Below are 18,919 nucleotides of genomic sequence, written 5' to 3'. Positions count from 1 at the left end.
AATTGAAGCATTTTACACCGCTAACTTAAAATATTTGCACAGCAGGAAGGACAGGTTGTCTTATATACATTTGTCTGTCTTAATGATCTTTTTTGACAACATTGGGAAATTTCACAAACTATTGATCCAAAAAGAAAAGGAAACAGGAAAACATGTTTGAAATTATGTGGATTTCCTCTAATCCACTACAATAAAACGTGTTTTAAATCCCTCAATGATATTTAGGCAAAGAAAAGTCGCAAACAAACCGCACATTTTTAACCACAGCTAGACAATTAAACTTCCAGCCTGACCAGTATGGAAAGCAGCTGGTAGATCCCGACTTTAAAGAAGGGACCAAGGAGGGAGTCACAGAGTCAGCAGAAACGGTACAGATGTCTTGCAAAAACATATTTTAAAAACAAAAGCTCTTACAGCAGCCAACTGTTAGTTGGATGGCATTTTAAGTCCATAATAAAGGGCCTCATTAAGCAGTGCTCTGTTGTGGCTGCAATCTTGACTGTTATGATTACAGTCAAGAACTGTTGCATCATGGGTAAATCTGGCCCAAGCATAAACTCCTGCCTCCCACCCTGTGATTGGTATAGTCTGAGCCTTACCAGACTGACTGAATCAATGTTTTGCTTATTTTATTTCTTGTTCAAACTTGAAGTTGAAGGCCGCCTCTTTATGACCCCTGAACCCTAGACCCCTCATCATGATGCTGCCAACACCAAGCCTGAAAGCATATAAATCTACACTTTGACTCTTCCAAACATATTTGTCCTCACACTGACACGTAGAAGTTATCCCAAAGTCTCAGTGGATTTGGAGAAATCTGAACCATCTATTTCCTCTTGAAAATTACTGAAGAAATTCAAAATTAAGGAAATCCAAAAGGTGACATCACCCACCCAGCATGCCATTAAGTTATGCATGGGTCCCATTCATTTTAATCAGGGAGCGATCTAAAGCATGTTGGGCTTTGAAGAGCAGGGTTGAATGTTACAGATTTAGCAAATGTTTTCAATACTAAACCACTAAATTGTGAAGGGGGTTCATCCTAGCTTTATCACACAGGGAGCAGCATATACATCTACATCATTCCTCCATTTTGCAAAAACATTGCTATTAAACAAGGGGAATTTTTAGAAGTTCATACAACAACAAGAACCCACTGCCAATTTCTACAAAAGTTGCTTTTTAAAAGCTAATACTTTCAGAGAAATAGATGTTCAAAAGCCCAGTGGCCACAGAGAAGCCTGGCAGTAAAAAATAACAAAAACAAAAGTACTAATGCAAAAACAAAGGCTACCATCCAAAGGGTTTTGTTTTAACTATAGCTTTCTCCCTTTTATTATGATAATAGAGTAAAAACAAGGCAGATGCAGACGTGCATGTCTCAATGTTTACACTCTGAGACAAAAGGCTGACAGCTTTGTCAGGTTGCACCAAAACTTCAAATATAATTTAAAAGTTTTCTGAAGTAGCAATGCATTGATGAGCACAAAGCTGTTTTTGGGAGTAAAACAAGCATTTCGGGAACAACAGGTTTACGATCCTTGAGGATATTTACAAGAAAAAAAAAGTTCACCAAGTTCAGACTTGCTAAATAAGGGACCTGACCAAGCCAACTGTTGTAGACCAGGACTCCCTTCCCCCACTAAGAGCTACCAGGCTAGCTCTTTCCTATAAACGCTAGCTTAGATAAAGGCTTTATCTTCAGACAATTGGTAAAATATTAAAGCTGTTCCTTTGACCGTGTGGGGTTAAAGTAGAGCCGACTGGTTTTACCCTAATTACTGAATTTAAGAAGCTAAGTTTTGCTGACAAAGCTGAAACAAGTCAGCAGCCAAACACAAAGGGAACTCAACTTGGGGCTAGCAGGAGTTAATGTCGCTAGCTTGTATTTTGACAGCTTCATAACAAGTTTGATGCAAATGACACGCTCACGGGTAGGTGGGTTCGCGAGTTTTACTAACTGCCCGTAACACCGCGTGGATGTCAGGTTAACTGCCGTTACTATCTTGCCGTAAATAAAACATTAGTGGGAGCTTGGGGCCAGAGCTACAGCTACTAGCCAACTAGCAGAGTTAGCTAGCTAGCTAGCCCCGGTTAAAAAGAAAGGAGACCGGCTTACATGTTCCTCTGAGTTTCTCTCTTTTCTCGATGACGAGCGCGTCCTGGAGGAGATGAAGGTGCCGCTCCGTGTCCGGGGGCTCTTCCTCGTCTTCTCCATGTTTTCTCCTGTGAAGTGTCCTCACTGAATCTCTGTAACCGGCTCCAAACACCGCTTCAGTGAGCGCAGCATCGAGGCGCCATTTCTCCCTGTCTATCTGCTCCCTCCCAGGCTGCTCTCACTGCTTTGGGCAGGTGTGTTTATTCATTTGTATCTCACAAGACAATCACAAAAACTATTTAAATTAATTATTTTTAAGATAAATGAACAGTCTAAACTAAGAGTTTAAAATTTGATTTAAACTAGTATAAAAGGTGAGTAGTAAACAGACTTGCCAAATTATCTGTTCAAGCTTTTCTTCTATGAGTTCACTATGCCCTATAGCTAATAAAAACGCTAAATTCAATTCCTCAGAAAACATGCAGAAACCTTTTTGCTATGTTTTTTTAATCACATAAATGTTACATCAACAAATCATGGATAAGACCACTGAATCAATGGAGAAGTTGTCTGTTAAATGGCTATTAAATGGAAAGTTAAGTGGAAGGAAAAAGTGCAGTAAAAAATTCACAAACAGGAATGCCTATTCTTTTTAATTTTTTAACAGTGTCCTGTCTGGCAATATGGCAATAAGAATAATTGTCTTGATGCCAAAAAGGTTACTATTGTAACAACTGTTTACATGCATCTTGCACTACTCACCTTGACTGAATATTGTTTACGTATACATCTGCAATAACCTACTTTAACTGTAGTATGAAATTACCTTCCACTGCACTTAAATTTAGATAGCTTCTGTCCTAACGTTATTTATTCGTCTTATAGTAAAACCCATCTGTATATATGCTATTGTACATAACTTTAAAAACCCTTTTTATAGTAATATCAACCTGTATATTATATTCTGTACATATCCAGCTGTAAATGTAGTTCATAAAACTAGTTATCTATATATTGTATTCATCTATGAGATTCTGTTTATAATGGTATTCATCTCTATACTTATTCAGTAGAAACCCATGTCCTGTATTTATGGAACGATTACTTATCCTGCACTTGCTGCTATTGCACTTCTGGTTAGACCTAAACTGCATTTCGTTGCCTTGTACCTGTACCTGTGTAATGACAATAAAGTTGAACCTAATCTAATCTAAGCAAAACAAATTTCGCTTTCACAGGTGGAGCAGTACGGCTACTGCCATCGTGTTCCACTTGATTTATGCATAGAAATTGCTTTATTATAATTCATGCAGGTAGTTTTACAGATTATATGGACACTGCAATGAAAGTAGAACAGGGAAGGAAAATCTGAAAAAAAATAAAAAGAAAAGATGAAAGAAAGAGGAGATAAAAGGGGAGATGATGATAAAACATCTTCAGTCTGCTTCATCACCAGCAAAGAGATGTAAAAAGCACAGCACAACCAACAGATACAATATAAGAGATACAATAAAGTAACGCCTAGATACTACCGCTAAAGTATAAGTAGTATTATTTAATCTGTCATGTACACTGTGGTAGCTGAAGATCAGAATATAGGCTTTCTGTATGAAAGGGTAGGTGTCCAAGGATAGGAATCCCTATCCTTACAGTCATGGCCACAACTTTTTTAATCAAAACGATACATTAAAATAAATAATGAATCTACAGATCATCCAACATGGTGCATAATAAACTTATTACTTTTAATGAAAAACAAATAAATACATAATGAACAGAAAGCTGTTATATACATTTAGTATGGTCCAAAATATATAAATATCTACATCAATATCAAAATGATCTGCAGCATTAGGAATAGTTTGCTGAAGTCACATAAGAAAAAGCTTAGATGTTGCCAGATGCTATAGAGTTGAGAAAGAGCTTTGAACATTAGTCAAACTTTTGAAAGTTGGTGCTAACTTAAGGAAGCAAAGGCCCTCAGAAGGTGCAGAGGTTGATGCTTTTTTTTTTCTCAACAGGAAAGTTAAATGTTTGCTGTTGCTTCTTCTTCTTCTTGAGTTTATTGGCTATTGGCAAACAACTCTTGGGTGTGCATTACCTCCACCAACTGGTGAGGAGTGTGGGTCAGAATGGCCCTATTTCTAAAGTTACTTATATTTATATATCTCTAATATTAATTCATAAATACTAAATCTTTCTAATTGCTCCTGTTATTTTTAATTATTTAACTAAATATTGATAACATTATTTTTTTTTATTTTTTTTCTGCAGAATATCCACTATATCCAATTTAACTTTCTCCCATGTAAGCTTTCTTCTTTCTTCTTCATCCTTCTTACAATACATAATTACATGCTCTAATATTTCTTCTTGTCCACAATATACACATTAATCTAAAAAATGTTTCACTATTCTAAATAGTGTGTTATTTAATCGAGTATGTTCAAATCTGAGTCTTGACATAACAGTTTCTTCTCTTCTGCTTCCTTCTGCTATCCTTATTTCTTATTTCATTTAATCCTATAAAATCCTCTTCATCTCCTTTCTTCTTCCCCTTACTTTTGCCACATTTCATTCAGTCTTTGTTTAATGATAATTTTAATTTCTGTATTAAATTAATCATCAAATCCATGGTTCCATTTTTTTAATGCTTTCTTAGGAAGTTTCTCTGCAATTTCATTTCCATTAATCCCTATATGTTTTGGCATGATGCATCCAAATAAATGTAACATTAATACCCATCAATTGAACTTGATAAAATATGCTGTAGTTTTCTAATGCTAATGCCTGGAAGAGTTAAAAATATATGTCACTTAAGAGTATCATTACCTTGTTTTCATTTCAGTAAATTGAAATTAAAATGAAAATGTCTTTTTAGATGAAAACCCATTTTTGCATTTCATTTGCAAATCCAGGTCTCAGCATCATGAGAAGGATTAGGGAAGCAGAAGCCAAGCTGTGTGAGGTTTTTACATGCAACCATTTTTTAAATCCCAGCGCTGCGTAAAATGCATAAATGACCCCTCACACCCCCACTATGGACTGTTCTCCATGCTGCCCTCTAGGAGGAGGCTTCGAAGCATCCGATGCAGGTCCAGCTGATTCCCAAACAGCTTCTTCCCCTCAGCCACCAGACTGCTAATTGTTGAATAAAAAAAAAAATAGAATAAAAGCTGAATGTGGAACAAAAACTGTAAATCATATACCAGTCTTGTGTTTACATTTGATCACCATGTTTACTTTTTATCACTGCTGCACTTTAGAAATAGAAATGTCTTGAGAGCTGTACTGAACACAATTCAGTTTTGTATACACTCTGTGTGTACAAAATAACAATAAAGTGTGTCTAAGTCTAAAAGGACATGTCATCTTTTGTCGTATGCAGGCCAATTGTTTCTTTTCTACAAAGTTCAAAGGAAGCACAGCCATCTACAGTTTAAGCACACTTCATATGTCCCTAGCTTAGACGCTTTATGGAGATGCTGATTTTATAATCTAGAAGGATTTGGCATCTAAACACACTGCCAAATGTACCATTACCATCTTTAACGACTGTGGTATCCAGTCATTGATTAGCTAGCAATATCCCCCACAGAGAATCTAATAGGCTGTTTGAAAGAGCAAGATGAGAGGCACGAGACCCAACAGTGCAGACAAACCCAAGATTGGCAAAGATACTTGAGCTTCATTTAAACCTGAGCAGATTTAGATCCATCTAGGCGTCATTTATCACAAACACTTGATGGCGGCTTTTAGAGTCATGGAACAATTCCTGTTTAGTGTGGGACCATTTGGATTAAAGAGAGCAATGTACCTTAAAAATGAAAGAATCTTATGAACAATACCTTGAGCATTTATTTGTTATCTGATACTGATATCAAAATCTGTTCTGATGATCTTAAACATGTCAAATATGACATAAAATAAAATTGTTGGTAACACTGAAAGAAATAAGCTGATTAACTTGTCTGGTTTTCAGTTTCTGGGCATCTTTTTAATCTGTGCATATTTTAATTCTTTTATATGTTTTATTTTGTCTAAAATGGACACTTATTTTAAAAGCTAAAGACATGAGGTTGAAAGGAATGTCCCAGAACAGCTAGAAGGACACAGACAATGTGTGACAATTAAATGGATAACCTATAAAATGTTTCCCAGATTAATTGTGGCTAATAAAATCAGAAAAATGTAAAAAAAAAAAAATAATAATACACAAAGCGATAAACAGATGGTAAAAATGAGATGGACTCAATTCACAAAACAACTACAAAGAGATTAGAGATGACACCAGTCTGACAGAGCAGCTAAAATGATGCCAAAGTCACAAACATTTAATGGAAATGACCAAAAAATAAAAAGAGACTAAAAACACCCCCCTAATTTCAAAGACATAAAAAAAAATAATATCCCAACAGCAGTGAATGAAACATGCCAGATGACATAATCTTTAAATCCAAATGACCATAAAATTATTGTGTTACTAAATAGGATGAAGACGTTTAAGATCAGGCAAATATGACCACAGCATCTTATAACATGGGTTGAAGGAGACTGAAAATGAGAGACAGTTGCTGAAAAAATGAGCACAGGTAAAAAAAATGCTGAAAAATTAGAGAGAAAAAAGAAACAAATGGAGCGGGAAATTAACAAAGGATAGATAGATAGATAGATAGATAGATAGATAGATAGATAGATAGATAGATAGATAGATAGATAGATAGATAGATAGATAGATAGATAGATAGATAGATAGATAGATAGATAGATAGATAGATAGATAGATAGATAGATAGATAGATAGACATTTTTTATTGGTGTTTTTATTATTTGAAACACTTTTTAAACTCGAAAGCAACTGTCCCACCACAGCAGCATTAGTTTCAGTGATTTCATCTCAATATGTGAAGAGCGCAGAAATATAGAAGCATTACGACAGCAGCCGGCTTCTTTACGGCACTCTTATTTCTTGTATCTACTAAGCAACCGCTGCCCAAATTTTAGGCTGCATAGATGCAGCCTGGGTTAAAGGGATACAGCTCGAACTGGTAAGCCGTTATTTGACTTTAAGCTTAATATGTACATGTAAACAGCCATTTTGGCGCGTCTTTGTGTATAGAAGCGTTTTATTCGTCAAGCTCGTAGCTCGTTTAACCGTCCCACAACGGCACAGGCCGCTGGGTGTGTGGCTTTTTATCAACACTGGCTAACTTGGGCGCTCTCCACTGCTATTTTTAACGAACTCCATGCAAAGACCGAGCTTTAGAAAATAACCGTTGCTAACGCTAAATACTTTCAGATGTCAATATGCTATTTAGAGCTTGGCCAGGCTCTGCTGTCATAGCTTTGTTGTTTTCCTAGATGGAAAACACAGACCAGCATGAAAGAGACTGACACTGGAGGGGCTGAGAAGGATGAGCAATGGTAAGACTGCACAGCTGCTGCTTGGTTTTATTGGTGTTGATGTTTGGGTTCCATATTGTGTTTATAACTATGCAGCAATGGCTTGCAAAAGCATAAAATCTTAAAAGTATGTGCAGCTTACTTGTTTAAACCCCATGCTTTGGTGTCCATGTGTATTCAAGCTGCCCCATGCAAAACCTTGTAGAACAACATTTTTGCTCTGAGGCTGTGGGGGGTTGCCTGCATCCCAGGTGTTTCTGGCAAATCTGCACATTTACAGATAAGATTTTTTTTTCTTTTTCCATCATAGCCAGATAGGAGTTTTATATATTTTATATCTGGCTTTAGGTCTGGAATTAGACCTTTTTATATATTCTGATCTATACAGTTTAATTGTAACTGTGGCTGTTAGTTTAAAGTTGTTGAAGGAACAACAACCTGGGGCTCATTTTCAAGATTAGCAGATTATCTGGTTTTAGCTTAATGCTGAAAAACCTGAGTTGAGGCACCTGGATGCAGATTTACGCCACACTTTTAGAACTTTTTTTAAAAACGTGATGGAAAAATAACCCGGTTCTTTCCTCTAAACTTGTTCCAATGTATTAAATCACATTAGGAGAGATGTATCTGAGGTTGGATTACGTTAATGTGAAAACCTTCCATTGATACGAATACATGACGCTTCAGCTTTGTGAATCAGGAGCATTAGAATATATATATATATATATTTTTATTTAACCTTTATTTAACCAGGAAAAAAATCCCATTGAGATTAAAAACCTCTTTTTCAAGGGAGTTCTGGCCAAGAGGCAGCAAAGTTACATAAGAAATATAGATATATTAAAATAAATGACGGGTACAGAAAAAAAAAATGTATCAAGTAAAAAAATTACAGATCATTGAGGCTGCTTCAAATGCTTTCGCTTTCAACTTAAAAGCATTTAAAGATAATAACTCAGTCAACTTCCAGTTTCTTTGTAAAAAATTTGACGCAGAAGCTGCGTAGCTAAAGGCTTTCTTCCCTAGTTCTTTGCGGGCAAAAGGAACAGTGACCAACAGCTGATCATTGGAATTCAGGACATAAGAAGCCATGCTTTTCTGTAAGTAAGATACAAATGTAAGAGGGCAGTAATCCAAGAAGGGCCTTGTAAATAGAAGTGTACCAATGACATTTTTCTCGTAGAGAGGGAAGGCAATCCCACCTGAGAGTACAGGTCACAGTGATGTGTCATGGCTCTACATTTTATGATGAACCTAAATGAAGCATGGTAAACAGAGTCCAACATTTAAAGACATGGAAATGTAGCATTCTTATAAAAAAGGTCACCATAATCTAAGATTGATTAAAGACGTGGCAGAGACGAGGATAAACTACCTGGAACATTTATGTTCCACCACTGGGAAGAATATCTTATACATTTGCATGTCACATGTTTCATGCTTTGGATTTGGATTGCTCTTCTTTATACTTTTTACTCTTTAAAATTTTGTTTGCCGCCTGTGCCATACCTTTTCCATGTCCTCATGTTTTTATGAACTGCCTGCCAGCGAGGACAATGAGGAAGAGGTTCCAATGAGTCGCAGTTTCTCGGTAGAAGACCTCCTTGATGAGGTGGAGAAGATCTGCTACGATGCATCCGGGACGTCAAAGGTAAAGGAGATGACTCCTTCTGTCATGCTTTCACCTGCAGACTTCCATATATGTTTTGTAATTTAATTATTATTATCCCATGTACTTAAAAATAAACAAAAACTGCATCCTAGAAAATGTCAATATTGCACATTTTATAAATGACCAAATTTTTATGGAATCTACATAGTAGAGGAATTAACAGTGTAGAAAGCATACTAAAGAAGACTTTGATCCCTCCTTTGTTCACTGGGTGAGTGAGGTAATGTCATGTTTACAGATGGAGCTTTTAAGATAAAGTTTGCAAGAGTCTGAAAGAAAATATTACAAGACATGGTCCCCCTTTATCGAGTTTTTGGAGAAGTTGTCATTTACTGATGTATGACTCTGTATGGCTGACTAAAGCAGCCTTAATGCTTGTGTAAATACCTACATGTATGTGTGAACTGCAGCTTGTTTTTCTAGGGGTTAGTGGGTGGGGTTGTTTTGTTTGTTCCCTGTGCATTTATATACACAACATGATCCGCTTGTGTGCCACTGGTTGGCGTGATGGTGTTTGTGCACTGAATTAAGAATTTTTAAATAAAGTTTTAAAAAAAATTAAAAATGCTTTCTAGCAATGTTCAATTGTCAGTCATGTTGAGACAGATCTGCAGTTTATGGGGGCTGCAAGTGAGAACACGACTTTTACTAGATAATAAGAAGGTTCTCTGTTTTATCTCTTAAGTGTTTTTAGGCCTTTTTGAAATCTTAGTGTTAGGATATTGATCAACAGACTGCTAAATATAGTTTTGGAGAGGACTTTTTTTGTAATGCTAGCTAATCCTTACTCGTAATAACAGTTTATAACTCTGTTATCATGTTCTTTGCCCTGTTATAAAGGGGATTTTCTCTCCTTCTCACATCTTGCTCATCTTGTTTAATTAATTGATAAAATGGAGGCAGAAAAATAAAAAATATTTTCAAAGCTGTTACTATATCCTGTTATTTTAACATTTTTAAAGGGGAAGCATCTGAAAGTTGCGACAGCAGGTCAAAGTTCAAAACTCTGCCCTTTAAAAAACCAGTCACCAAACCTTGACCCTTGCACGTTCAGCCAGCAGCTCAGGTAATGGTTTGATACGAATCTCACTGTGTTTGAATCAGGTGGAGATGGTGGTGAGGCTGTGGAAGGACGGCTTTACCATTAATGACGGAGACTTTCGCAGCTACTCCGTGCCGGAGAATCAACATTTCCTGGATGCCATCAAAAGAGGGTGAGTCTATTTAATTGGTTAAAAATATCCTCAGAATACATCAGGTTGTAGTATGGTCGTTCCTCCTGACTGCACAGGATCAGCTGCTACTTCTACATAAACGGTAGAGGAATGAAGCAATGTTTCCCATTGGTTGGATTCCTTCATCTTCGTTTTTTGTTTTTTTTGCATTTTCTTCAGAATTTTCTTTGCTTTATTCAGCTTTACTTTTGACGGTGATGCAGATAAATTGTTGTTATCATTGCATAATCTCATCAACACAAACTCTACAAAACAAAACAACAAAAAATACATGAAAATAGTTCTTGTTTCAGAAAACAACTGGAAGTGTTTAGAGAGCAGAGAAAGGATGAATCCTCAGGAACCCCTCCCCCTCTCTGTCTTATTGATTAATTCATCTGACAGACTCCTTTGCTGAACTTTGATCTGTACCAGGGAGCTTCCAGCAGAGTGGGAGAGCAGAGCAGAGGAAGAGGAGCTGGAAATAAGTGTGGAAGATATGACTGAGGAGAATTATGTCCCCAGGAAGAAGGCTTTTCACCCATTTAGCGGGAGAGGATACCGACTTGGCAGGTAAAAGCTTGCTGACACTTATTGTTTTTGTAATTATTACTATCACAATATAATAAAAAACAGTCTGAATCAGTCTCAACATAATTTTCTCACCTCCTGTGCTATAACACTTTAGGCCACTAGGTGTCCTGCTAAATCCATCCATTAAAACACCCTAAAGAAATCCAACCTATTTGATTTAGGACCTCCAGTCTACACAAATATTGCATTATCCACACCATGCATGGATAAAAAGAATATTTCACTTTAGCAGAAGGTGGTTTTCACCACTAACCAGCTCTGGTGAAAATGAGAAAACATGCTGTTCACACTTTGAGTCACTTCTCCGTCCGTTCGCAGCGTTGCTCCCAGAGTTGTGGCCCGGTCACCATCTGTGCACGAGGATGGAGAATCTCCTCCTATTCCCATGGTAACACTAGACCACTCCCTACCCGTCACCTCTCTGCAGATCTGGTTGGCCGACGGCAGGAGACTGATACAGAGGTTCAACCTATCGCATAGGTGTGTATCTCACTGTCAAAGCCAAAATTTCACCACCCAACACACACGCACTGTTCACTGTGAGGAATGTCTTTACACTGGCGGCTCCTGCTGTGCTGACTCTAAATCTCATAATCTTCCAGCATTATAGCAAACATACACTATAAGGGAGGGGGGTTGAACATTTTAGGGTAATGTGGCTCAGGAGGTGGAGAAAGGGTTGTTTTGGGATTACATAAAGCTTTGTTGTAGCCTGATAAAGTTTAAGGGCTGAAGAAACGCTGCACGGGGTTTCAGAGACATAATCTGAGTCGTAGCAGCACGCGTGGATCCATCAAATCCTAGGAATTGCGTAACTCTGATGCAGCGTTTATATAACAGGGTAAAGGATGAAGAGGACTGAACCACTCCAGTCTTAAGCCAGTCACAGGGTGCAGTGAGCAGTAGGGCTGCCATAGGATTGCTGCCTGTGCTGGGTTGGGATTAATAATAGATGATGTTACTGGTATCCTGCCTCAGATCTCACATGTCACAAGTTAACGGGGGGGTGGGTGTTTGGCTGGGAATCTTGGGCCTCCCAGAAGGAGTCGGTATGTTTAACTCAGAGCTCCATAATTAAGCCCATACATGAGTCCTTGTCCTATTCACTAAAACGTTCATTTGTTCATCTATTTCTCCATCCATCAGACAAAAATCTATTTTTCTGTCCATATATCCATCCTTTTGTCATCTCTTTATCCATCCATCTTTTCATTTGTTCATGCAGCCACGTCTGTTAATTCCTCCATCTGACCCTTCGACAATGACCTGCTCTTGTTGAACACCAGTACCATATAGATAAACCTCAAATACACTAAAGACTCCTGCTGCATGTCTCCTTTTAGGATCTCTGATGTCCAGGATTTTGTTGCACGTTGCCAGAGGAGCTGCCCACCGTTTGTCCTGACGACATCACTTCCTTTCCGCGAGCTCAACGACAAAGATTTAAGTCTGGAGGAGGCGGATTTGGCACATGCAGTCATCATGCAGAGACCTCTGAACACACAGGCTGTGTTTGGACACTCCTGACCGACACATACCCACACCTAACGCTGCATGCCACCTTCCCCTTCTCTCACAGACGCATCCACCCCACCTCTTTTTTTTTTTATAGCCGCCTTAAGGCTTCCTGCACCTTGAAGTATTTTAGTCCTATCCATGTACTTTTAACTTAATTGCTCAGTTTATTTGGTTTTCTCTACAATCTAAAGGTGAAATCCTCTCCAGGATATTTAGAAAGTGCTGCTAAGGTGCTGTTCTGTTGACGGTGTCTACTTCTTTCTTGATTTTTCTGCAAAGCCAAGTTTGCCTGAACAGAATCCTGATTAGTGGCTACACAGGCAAATCCACGGTGTCACATTTATGCATCTGGAATGAAATTTGCATCCCTTCATCAAACACCTAAAGGCCACTGTCTTTTCATTAGCTATTTGAACCTTTATTGAGGTAAACTGATATTACAGCATACAGCTTTAATTACTGAGGTGAAAACACAAGTAAAATAAAATTTTAGATTAATTTTAAATTACACAATGAGGCGGAAACTTGTTCATTGAATGCAGTAATGTCTGGTTACATTTGCCTTTATAAATTGCAGATGTTCTTTGAATATTAATATAGATTCTTGACCTCTCTTTATAAGAATTGGACAGGATTCATGATAGGAAACCAAAATAATGTAACCAACTCTAAACCAGAATAGTGGTCAAATATACACTCCAAATTGTTCAAAATGCTTGCAGATAAGCAACCTTCCTACCTGCTTAAGACCACTTATAAAAGTATTGATGGTGATATATGCATATGCTTGAACATCTGCATGTATAATTTGACCTTTATGTAAATCAGAGGAAATGCAATGTTAACTTATTAAAGATCATTAAAGTTGTATGCTGTATAATCACTCCTCTGGGAAAGGAAAAGTTCAAATAAATCATTAAAAGCTCCAAAATGAATATAAATCCCATCCAAACGTCTGCTCTGAGCCGCCACCCCTTCCCCATGACTTCTCAGTTCCTGTTAGACAGCTATGATCAAAGTCTTCCCAAAGTATGAACACAACTCTTATGCACTGTTAGCAGTTTTAACCAGGAGCTGATGGGTTAAGTTTACATTTAGGTTTTGTTTGCACAGCAGTGATGTTCTGGTCTTTGTATGTTTTGATTATTTCTTTAAATGTGAATACTCATCTCTGTTTTATTGCGGTTTATGAGGAGGAGTAAGAAAATGTGAAATCTGCTGCTTGATTGAATGATTGAGGAACCCCTCAAATCATAATTTAATGTAATACCCCCTCCCTCCAGAGTTAAGCTTCTTTTACTTCCGTTTGACAAAGAACATCTATTATTTTATGCTGGATGAGGGATTGAATTCAACAATGATTTAACATCTTACATTCTTATTTTATATCTCTTTTTTTATTGCATCATTATTATTTTTTTAACCCCAGAAACTTACATATTTCTGAGCCTTTTTTATGAGATTGCCAAGGTTCAAGATGACTGCTTAACTGTTTTTAAGTAGAGGTGTGCCAAACTATCCATGCCTTATGTAGATGTACAAACACAAGGCTGTGCTATTAAAAAAATCATTGAAAGTGTTTTGGAGAAGTGTCCTTTGTCTGGATTTGATAGAAATAATAGACCAGGGTTGTGTTGGGGGATATTAGGATACTATAGGGTGTGTTTACAAGGTTAAGGTCTAATCCTTTTAACCCAGGTGAAAGAAAATAGCGATATAATTACACCTTCATTAGACTATCAGCAAAAAAAAAAAAAAAGGCCTACAAAAATAGCATTTTTCCTGAGCAGGTTAGGACACCTACACCCTTTTACTTATTTGGGTTGCAATAATCCACCAGACTCTGGGGCTTGTTTAAAGAAAGCTTGGGTCTCTCTCCTCGGTTTCTGCTTAGATGTTTGAGCGTTTCATGCATTTTCAATGCATTCCAGGTCACCTGAACTCATCCGAATGTGATCTAGCGCTGGGATCTGATGTTCTGTTTCCTCAGGCCTTTTTGGGTTTATTGCCATGAACTGCTCCTCAGCTGAATTGTTTGGTTAATTTTTTTTTTTTTTTTACAGATTTTTTTTTCTACAGCATCCTCTGAAACGCACTAGATTCTGCAATAGTGAGCACGAAAGGTTCTGCTGTAGCAAAACATGCCCAAATCATGACACTTCCACCTCCATGTTTGGCCATGTGAGGTGTTCCTGTAATGGCTCATCAGTTAACAGATCAATATTCAGCAGCGTGTTTGCAGTTTGCATGCTAATCTTAAAGTAGATGATAGATAAAACCTTTATAATGCCTTCAGTGTGTTTGAAGATTGTTTGCAACTAGAATGATAAAGCAATCTATCAAAGAAATGTATTGATTCAAAATACAAGAGCTTTAAGTATAAGATGAATGGATGAATGATGGCTGGATTTGACTCATGGACCTGTTCTTCTTAAATTATCCCATCTCCAGTAAACAAGCATTAACAGATATTAATCATTATAGTGAGTAATGCAAGGAAAATATCACAAAAAAGAACCAGCCGAGTTTAGACAGCAGATAAAGGATGGACTCTTTAAGCACCCTATCTATCGCTTTAAATAGACAGAGATGCCCCTCTTTCTCTCTCATCTATTCTTGCTACATTTTGTGACCTTTACAATTTTGGCCAATGCCATTTATGTAACCTGTGTCCAGTGTGAGCCTCTGCTGCCATGAGATCAGCTGGATAAATGTTGCACTCATTTGTAAAATGCCTGTTCTCAATTTTTTAGAAAATATTGGCCCACCAGATTGCTCTAACAGTCCACTGCTGAATTAAAAGTGCATTTGTTGATAGTAAAGATATACTCAGTAGCACTAGATTTTGATTTCAAACCTTTTTGTAACATAAATTTTTTTCTGTTTAATATGATTTCTGTGAGATAAATGTTAAAGACTTTGGCTGTCTGGTTTGAGGTTTTAAAGGGTGATATATGTAATTATAAGAAATGTCCTTCTAATAACATACAACAATCTTTAAAATATATTTTACAGAATATTTTCATTCCAATTTACTTGCATATCATTATTATTATTGTCTTTTTTATTATTATTTTGATCACATGTATTTTATCCTTTGAATCTTAAATTGATGTGTCCTCTAACTGCTCATGATTCTGGTCCGGATGCAAGCCTGAGAGCCTCTCCTGCTTTCTATAAACCATCGACAATCCATGTCTTTTATTATTGATCTTTCTTTACTAAGAAATGAAATCAGGTTTTATGAATCTCAAAATAGATTTTTACATAACCTTTGTTCAATTAAACCTAACTAGTTATTTTAGATTTCTGTATTCAAACAGCCGAAAAGCATTAGAAACATGGAAATAAAATGATATATAGGATTATCAGATTATCAGCAAGTACCAACTTCTTTGGCCTTTGTGTCTGACCATTTATATGTTTAGGTAAGTTCTTATATCCACAATAAAATAACTGATTTTACTTGCTTTTAACTTTTAACCAAAAACCTCCTAACTAATAGCAGCATTATTTGAGGTAATCTTACCACTCCTAACAAAGTGAAGCCTTGGTCTGGGACTATTTTTTTGTTTGTTTGTTTTGTTTTACTTTACCACACAAGCATGTGCTTTGCTCTCCGTCTCCAGACTTTCTGCCTGACCTCAGAAGAACAGCGAACACCATTATCCATCTTCAATATTTAAAGCTCAGTGGTTTGAGTGAGGAGGTTGAGGAAGGCTCATGGCTGTGGAAAAAGAGCTGAACGCTGAAGGTCAAAAGAAAAATCTTAGCGGGCAAAATGTCTGCACCTCTCTATGAACACCGTGCAGTAGAACATGCAGCTTTTCCTCACTGGAACATAGAGACTTTAGGCACTTCTTCCTCTGCAGTAGATACGGTCTGGCTGTGGAGTTAAAGAAAAACATTTCCTTTGTGCTACATATTTAATAAGCTTAAGCATGCAGGGAATTACTTTTCCTTCAACTCCCATATTTCCTTTCAGTTTGGTCCTTTTACCCGTGCAGCTGCCAAGCTTTCATTTTGCACATTCCTCTTCACGCATTATCGGAAACATACCCGCTCTGAAGCAGGTCAAATGTCTGACCTTTCTGCTCCGCCGCCTTTGTCGCTGTCAGTGATGTGGTTTTGGAAGAGGGGTTTGCATACTTCCAATTTATAAAGAGGTCTTGGTCCAGCAGCTTCGTGGTGTTTATTGTCACGCTCTGATTAAAGGCTTACAGTGAAGAACAAACATCTGCAGCTGAAGGATCTCCCTAAGAAAGTAGTTTTGGGGGAAATCAAAGGGTTTATAGACCGTAAATCAAATGTAATAAGGCCTTTAAAGCCAATTATATAACACTGTGAGGGACTATATTTTCCTCTTTCAGCAGACAAAGGCTTTTTTGTTTAAGCTAAACCATATCCCATGAAAAAGTAATAAAAAGAACACCTACATTGCTGAGGGTTTATCATGAGGATGGCAGAATGTCAAATAAAATTTAAAAACTAGTTAAAGAACAAAAGACTTTATATTCATTTTACATATGTGGCATCCTGGCGTCTGATTGAGATCTACCAAATCTATGAAATGGGTAATTCTGCAGGGTGGAATTTTAAAGGGGAGCACTAAACACAAAAAGATAAACTCATGTCCCTGTTGTATTTTGAACAAATGCAGTTACTTGCTCTTTTCATGCATCAATTTAGTAACAATAGTTTCTTTGTTGGTTATCCATCATCCTCAGAATCCGCCTAAAAAAACATGGAGCAGACTTTACCAAGGGGTATTTTATCTTTTTGTGGTGTCTGGTAAAAATATTCATAAGCCATAATCTTCAGGGATGACCTTTGGCCAAATGGGCGGTTGCCCAGGGTGCCAGCTGCTTAAGGGGGCGTTGCTGCAATAGAAAAAAAAGACACTTTCAACAGAAATAATGAAAAAAAAAAAAAGGAATTTTCTTTACTGAAACTAATAATAAAAAATATTTGATAACATGAAATTATTTGACGGGCTATAATTAACTGACCCAAAAAAATGTTTATATAAATTTACATATTTATGCTAAACTTTGTTCATGGTCCTTAAGCTAAAGCTGAGCTAAAAGCGTCCAGATTGAACGTTATGTAAGTTTTGCCAGTATTCCACATAAACTGCTGTGATCTGATTGCTTTTTGTTGCCTGATTTTTTCATTAGTTGTATACATTGAAGCTGGACAGCACACCAAGGAGAGGCCAGGTCGAATATGAAATGAATGATTTCACCAACTCAGTATCTTCTTTTCTAAATCACACCCATTTCCATGTGTAGTTTGCATCATCTTTATTCCCAAACAGCCCATTTATTTTTATAACTTCTAACTGTGAGTTTAATAAATGTGCAGGGAGTTTCTATGATTTTTCTGTCCATATGAATTTTCTTTAGTTGCTACATTCAAGAAATATGGATAAAACTGTAAAACAAATTGAAAGAACTGCATGCTCAGAAGGGAGCTGTACACCTATTATGTTATAAATTATTTTGCAAAATAATTAGATTCTCTTGTTTTAGTGTTTAGTGTTGTCCCGTGTTGACTATTCTGAAGAAAAAAATGGGCAGATTGAATGATTGAACTGTGTTTTTAATCCTTACATGAACTAAATGTTGTTTAGTAAGAACTGCTCTGTTATTGTCTGGGTATTAAATATAGAACATGTTTCAGCATTGCTCCTGTTTCGTGTTGAGGGTCTGACCTTCTTATGCTAGCATATTAAAAAAAGCAAAGTTACATAATAATCCTACTATAACTGCTGCGTAACTTCATAGGTGTTCTCAAGCTTCATTATTTAAAATAAATTACTGTTAATGCTGAATATTGATCCAGTGATCTGTGCTGGAAGTTTTGTTTGCAATTCAGCAACCGATAAATCTCTTCTTCTGTTCTGGATGGATGCACTGAGGAAAAATTTGCCCGCAGATAGTTGCCCTGAATTGTAATGTCTAATGTGACTGTAAAATTGCTAAAACTTTCATCTGTAATCTTAATTTCACCCAGAGTACCTTCTGCAGGAACCTTTGATCATATTTTGTTACATTCCAAACAACATTTTAAATGCTTTTTTATGAAAAAGACCAACACAAGGTAGCACTGAATTGTGAAGTTGAAGGAGCATCATATATTTTCCTAAAACTCTGGACTACATTTAAATTCCCTCCTCGTGAGTCTACACCTTTTAAAGCCTCAATTTACTGTGTTTATAGCTGCAATTCCGGGGCAGCATATCTTTACCTTTTCTGGAGACTGGTAATTTTGTAATTTTCTACCTTAAAAATGTGTAGGCTCAATGCATTCACCTCCAACAATGGCATGTAATAATGTATTAATGAGCGCTGACACTTTCAAATATAGATAACAAAAATCTCACCCCAATTAGACCTTTGCCTGTTTCACCAATTTCAT

General features: G+C 36.9%; 2 protein-coding genes and 1 long non-coding RNA gene across 7 annotated transcripts in view; 2 read left to right on the top strand and 1 right to left on the bottom strand.

Annotated features, from left to right (window-relative positions):
• atad2b (ATPase family AAA domain containing 2B) overlaps positions 1-2,351 on the bottom strand; it is a 98,454-nt gene extending 96,103 nt beyond the window's left edge. The window contains exon 1 of the mRNA XM_038286119.1: positions 2,120-2,351. Within this exon, the coding sequence (XP_038142047.1) occupies positions 2,120-2,218 (99 nt within the window). The 5' untranslated portion in view covers positions 2,219-2,351. The remainder of the gene's footprint in view (positions 1-2,119) is intronic.
• Positions 1,636-5,285, top strand: LOC119784178. The gene is made up of 4 exons (XR_005280901.1): positions 1,636-2,352; positions 4,120-4,211; positions 4,373-4,406; positions 5,017-5,285. It is a non-coding gene; the product is annotated as an uncharacterized LOC119784178 (long non-coding RNA).
• A 1,714-nt stretch (positions 5,286-6,999) lies between these two features.
• Positions 7,000-13,964, top strand: ubxn2a (UBX domain protein 2A). Of its 5 annotated transcripts, none has more exons than XM_038286111.1 (7): positions 7,000-7,146; positions 7,460-7,522; positions 9,050-9,161; positions 10,278-10,387; positions 10,823-10,960; positions 11,300-11,461; positions 12,325-13,964. In XM_038286111.1, the coding sequence occupies exons 2-7, from the start codon at positions 7,479-7,481 to the stop codon at positions 12,506-12,508; spliced, it is 750 nt and encodes a 249-aa protein (XP_038142039.1). In that variant the 5' UTR covers positions 7,000-7,146; positions 7,460-7,478; the 3' UTR covers positions 12,509-13,964. The 5 variants fall into 5 exon arrangements, with proteins under 5 accessions (XP_038142039.1, XP_038142041.1, XP_038142040.1 ...); XM_038286113.1 differs by having other exon boundaries at positions 7,001-7,146; positions 9,050-9,152; XM_038286112.1 differs by having other exon boundaries at positions 7,038-7,146; positions 7,443-7,522.
• Positions 13,965-18,919: the final 4,955 nt, after the last annotated feature.

Source organism: Cyprinodon tularosa, unplaced genomic scaffold (genome assembly GCF_016077235.1).
Source record: "Cyprinodon tularosa strain WSP-4 unplaced genomic scaffold, ASM1607723v1 ctg22, whole genome shotgun sequence".
NCBI classification, from domain to species: domain Eukaryota; kingdom Metazoa; phylum Chordata; class Actinopteri; order Cyprinodontiformes; family Cyprinodontidae; genus Cyprinodon; species Cyprinodon tularosa.
The sequence above is the reverse complement of the archived record's forward strand: the minus strand, read 5'-3'. Positions and strand labels throughout refer to the sequence as shown.

What these genes read in the sequence shown, in the direction of transcription:
- ubxn2a (XM_038286111.1), top strand. Translation starts at nt 7,479, where the DNA reads ATGAAAGAGACTGACACTGGAGGGGCTGAGAAGGATGAGCAATG. An exon ending in GCTGAGAAGGATGAGCAATG is followed by an intron (nt 7,523 to 9,049) that starts GTAAGACTGCAC and finishes ACTGCCTGCCAG; the next exon opens with CGAGGACAATGAGGAAGAGG. An exon ending in GGACGTCAAAGGTAAAGGAG is followed by an intron (nt 9,162 to 10,277) that starts ATGACTCCTTCT and finishes TGTTTGAATCAG; the next exon opens with GTGGAGATGGTGGTGAGGCT.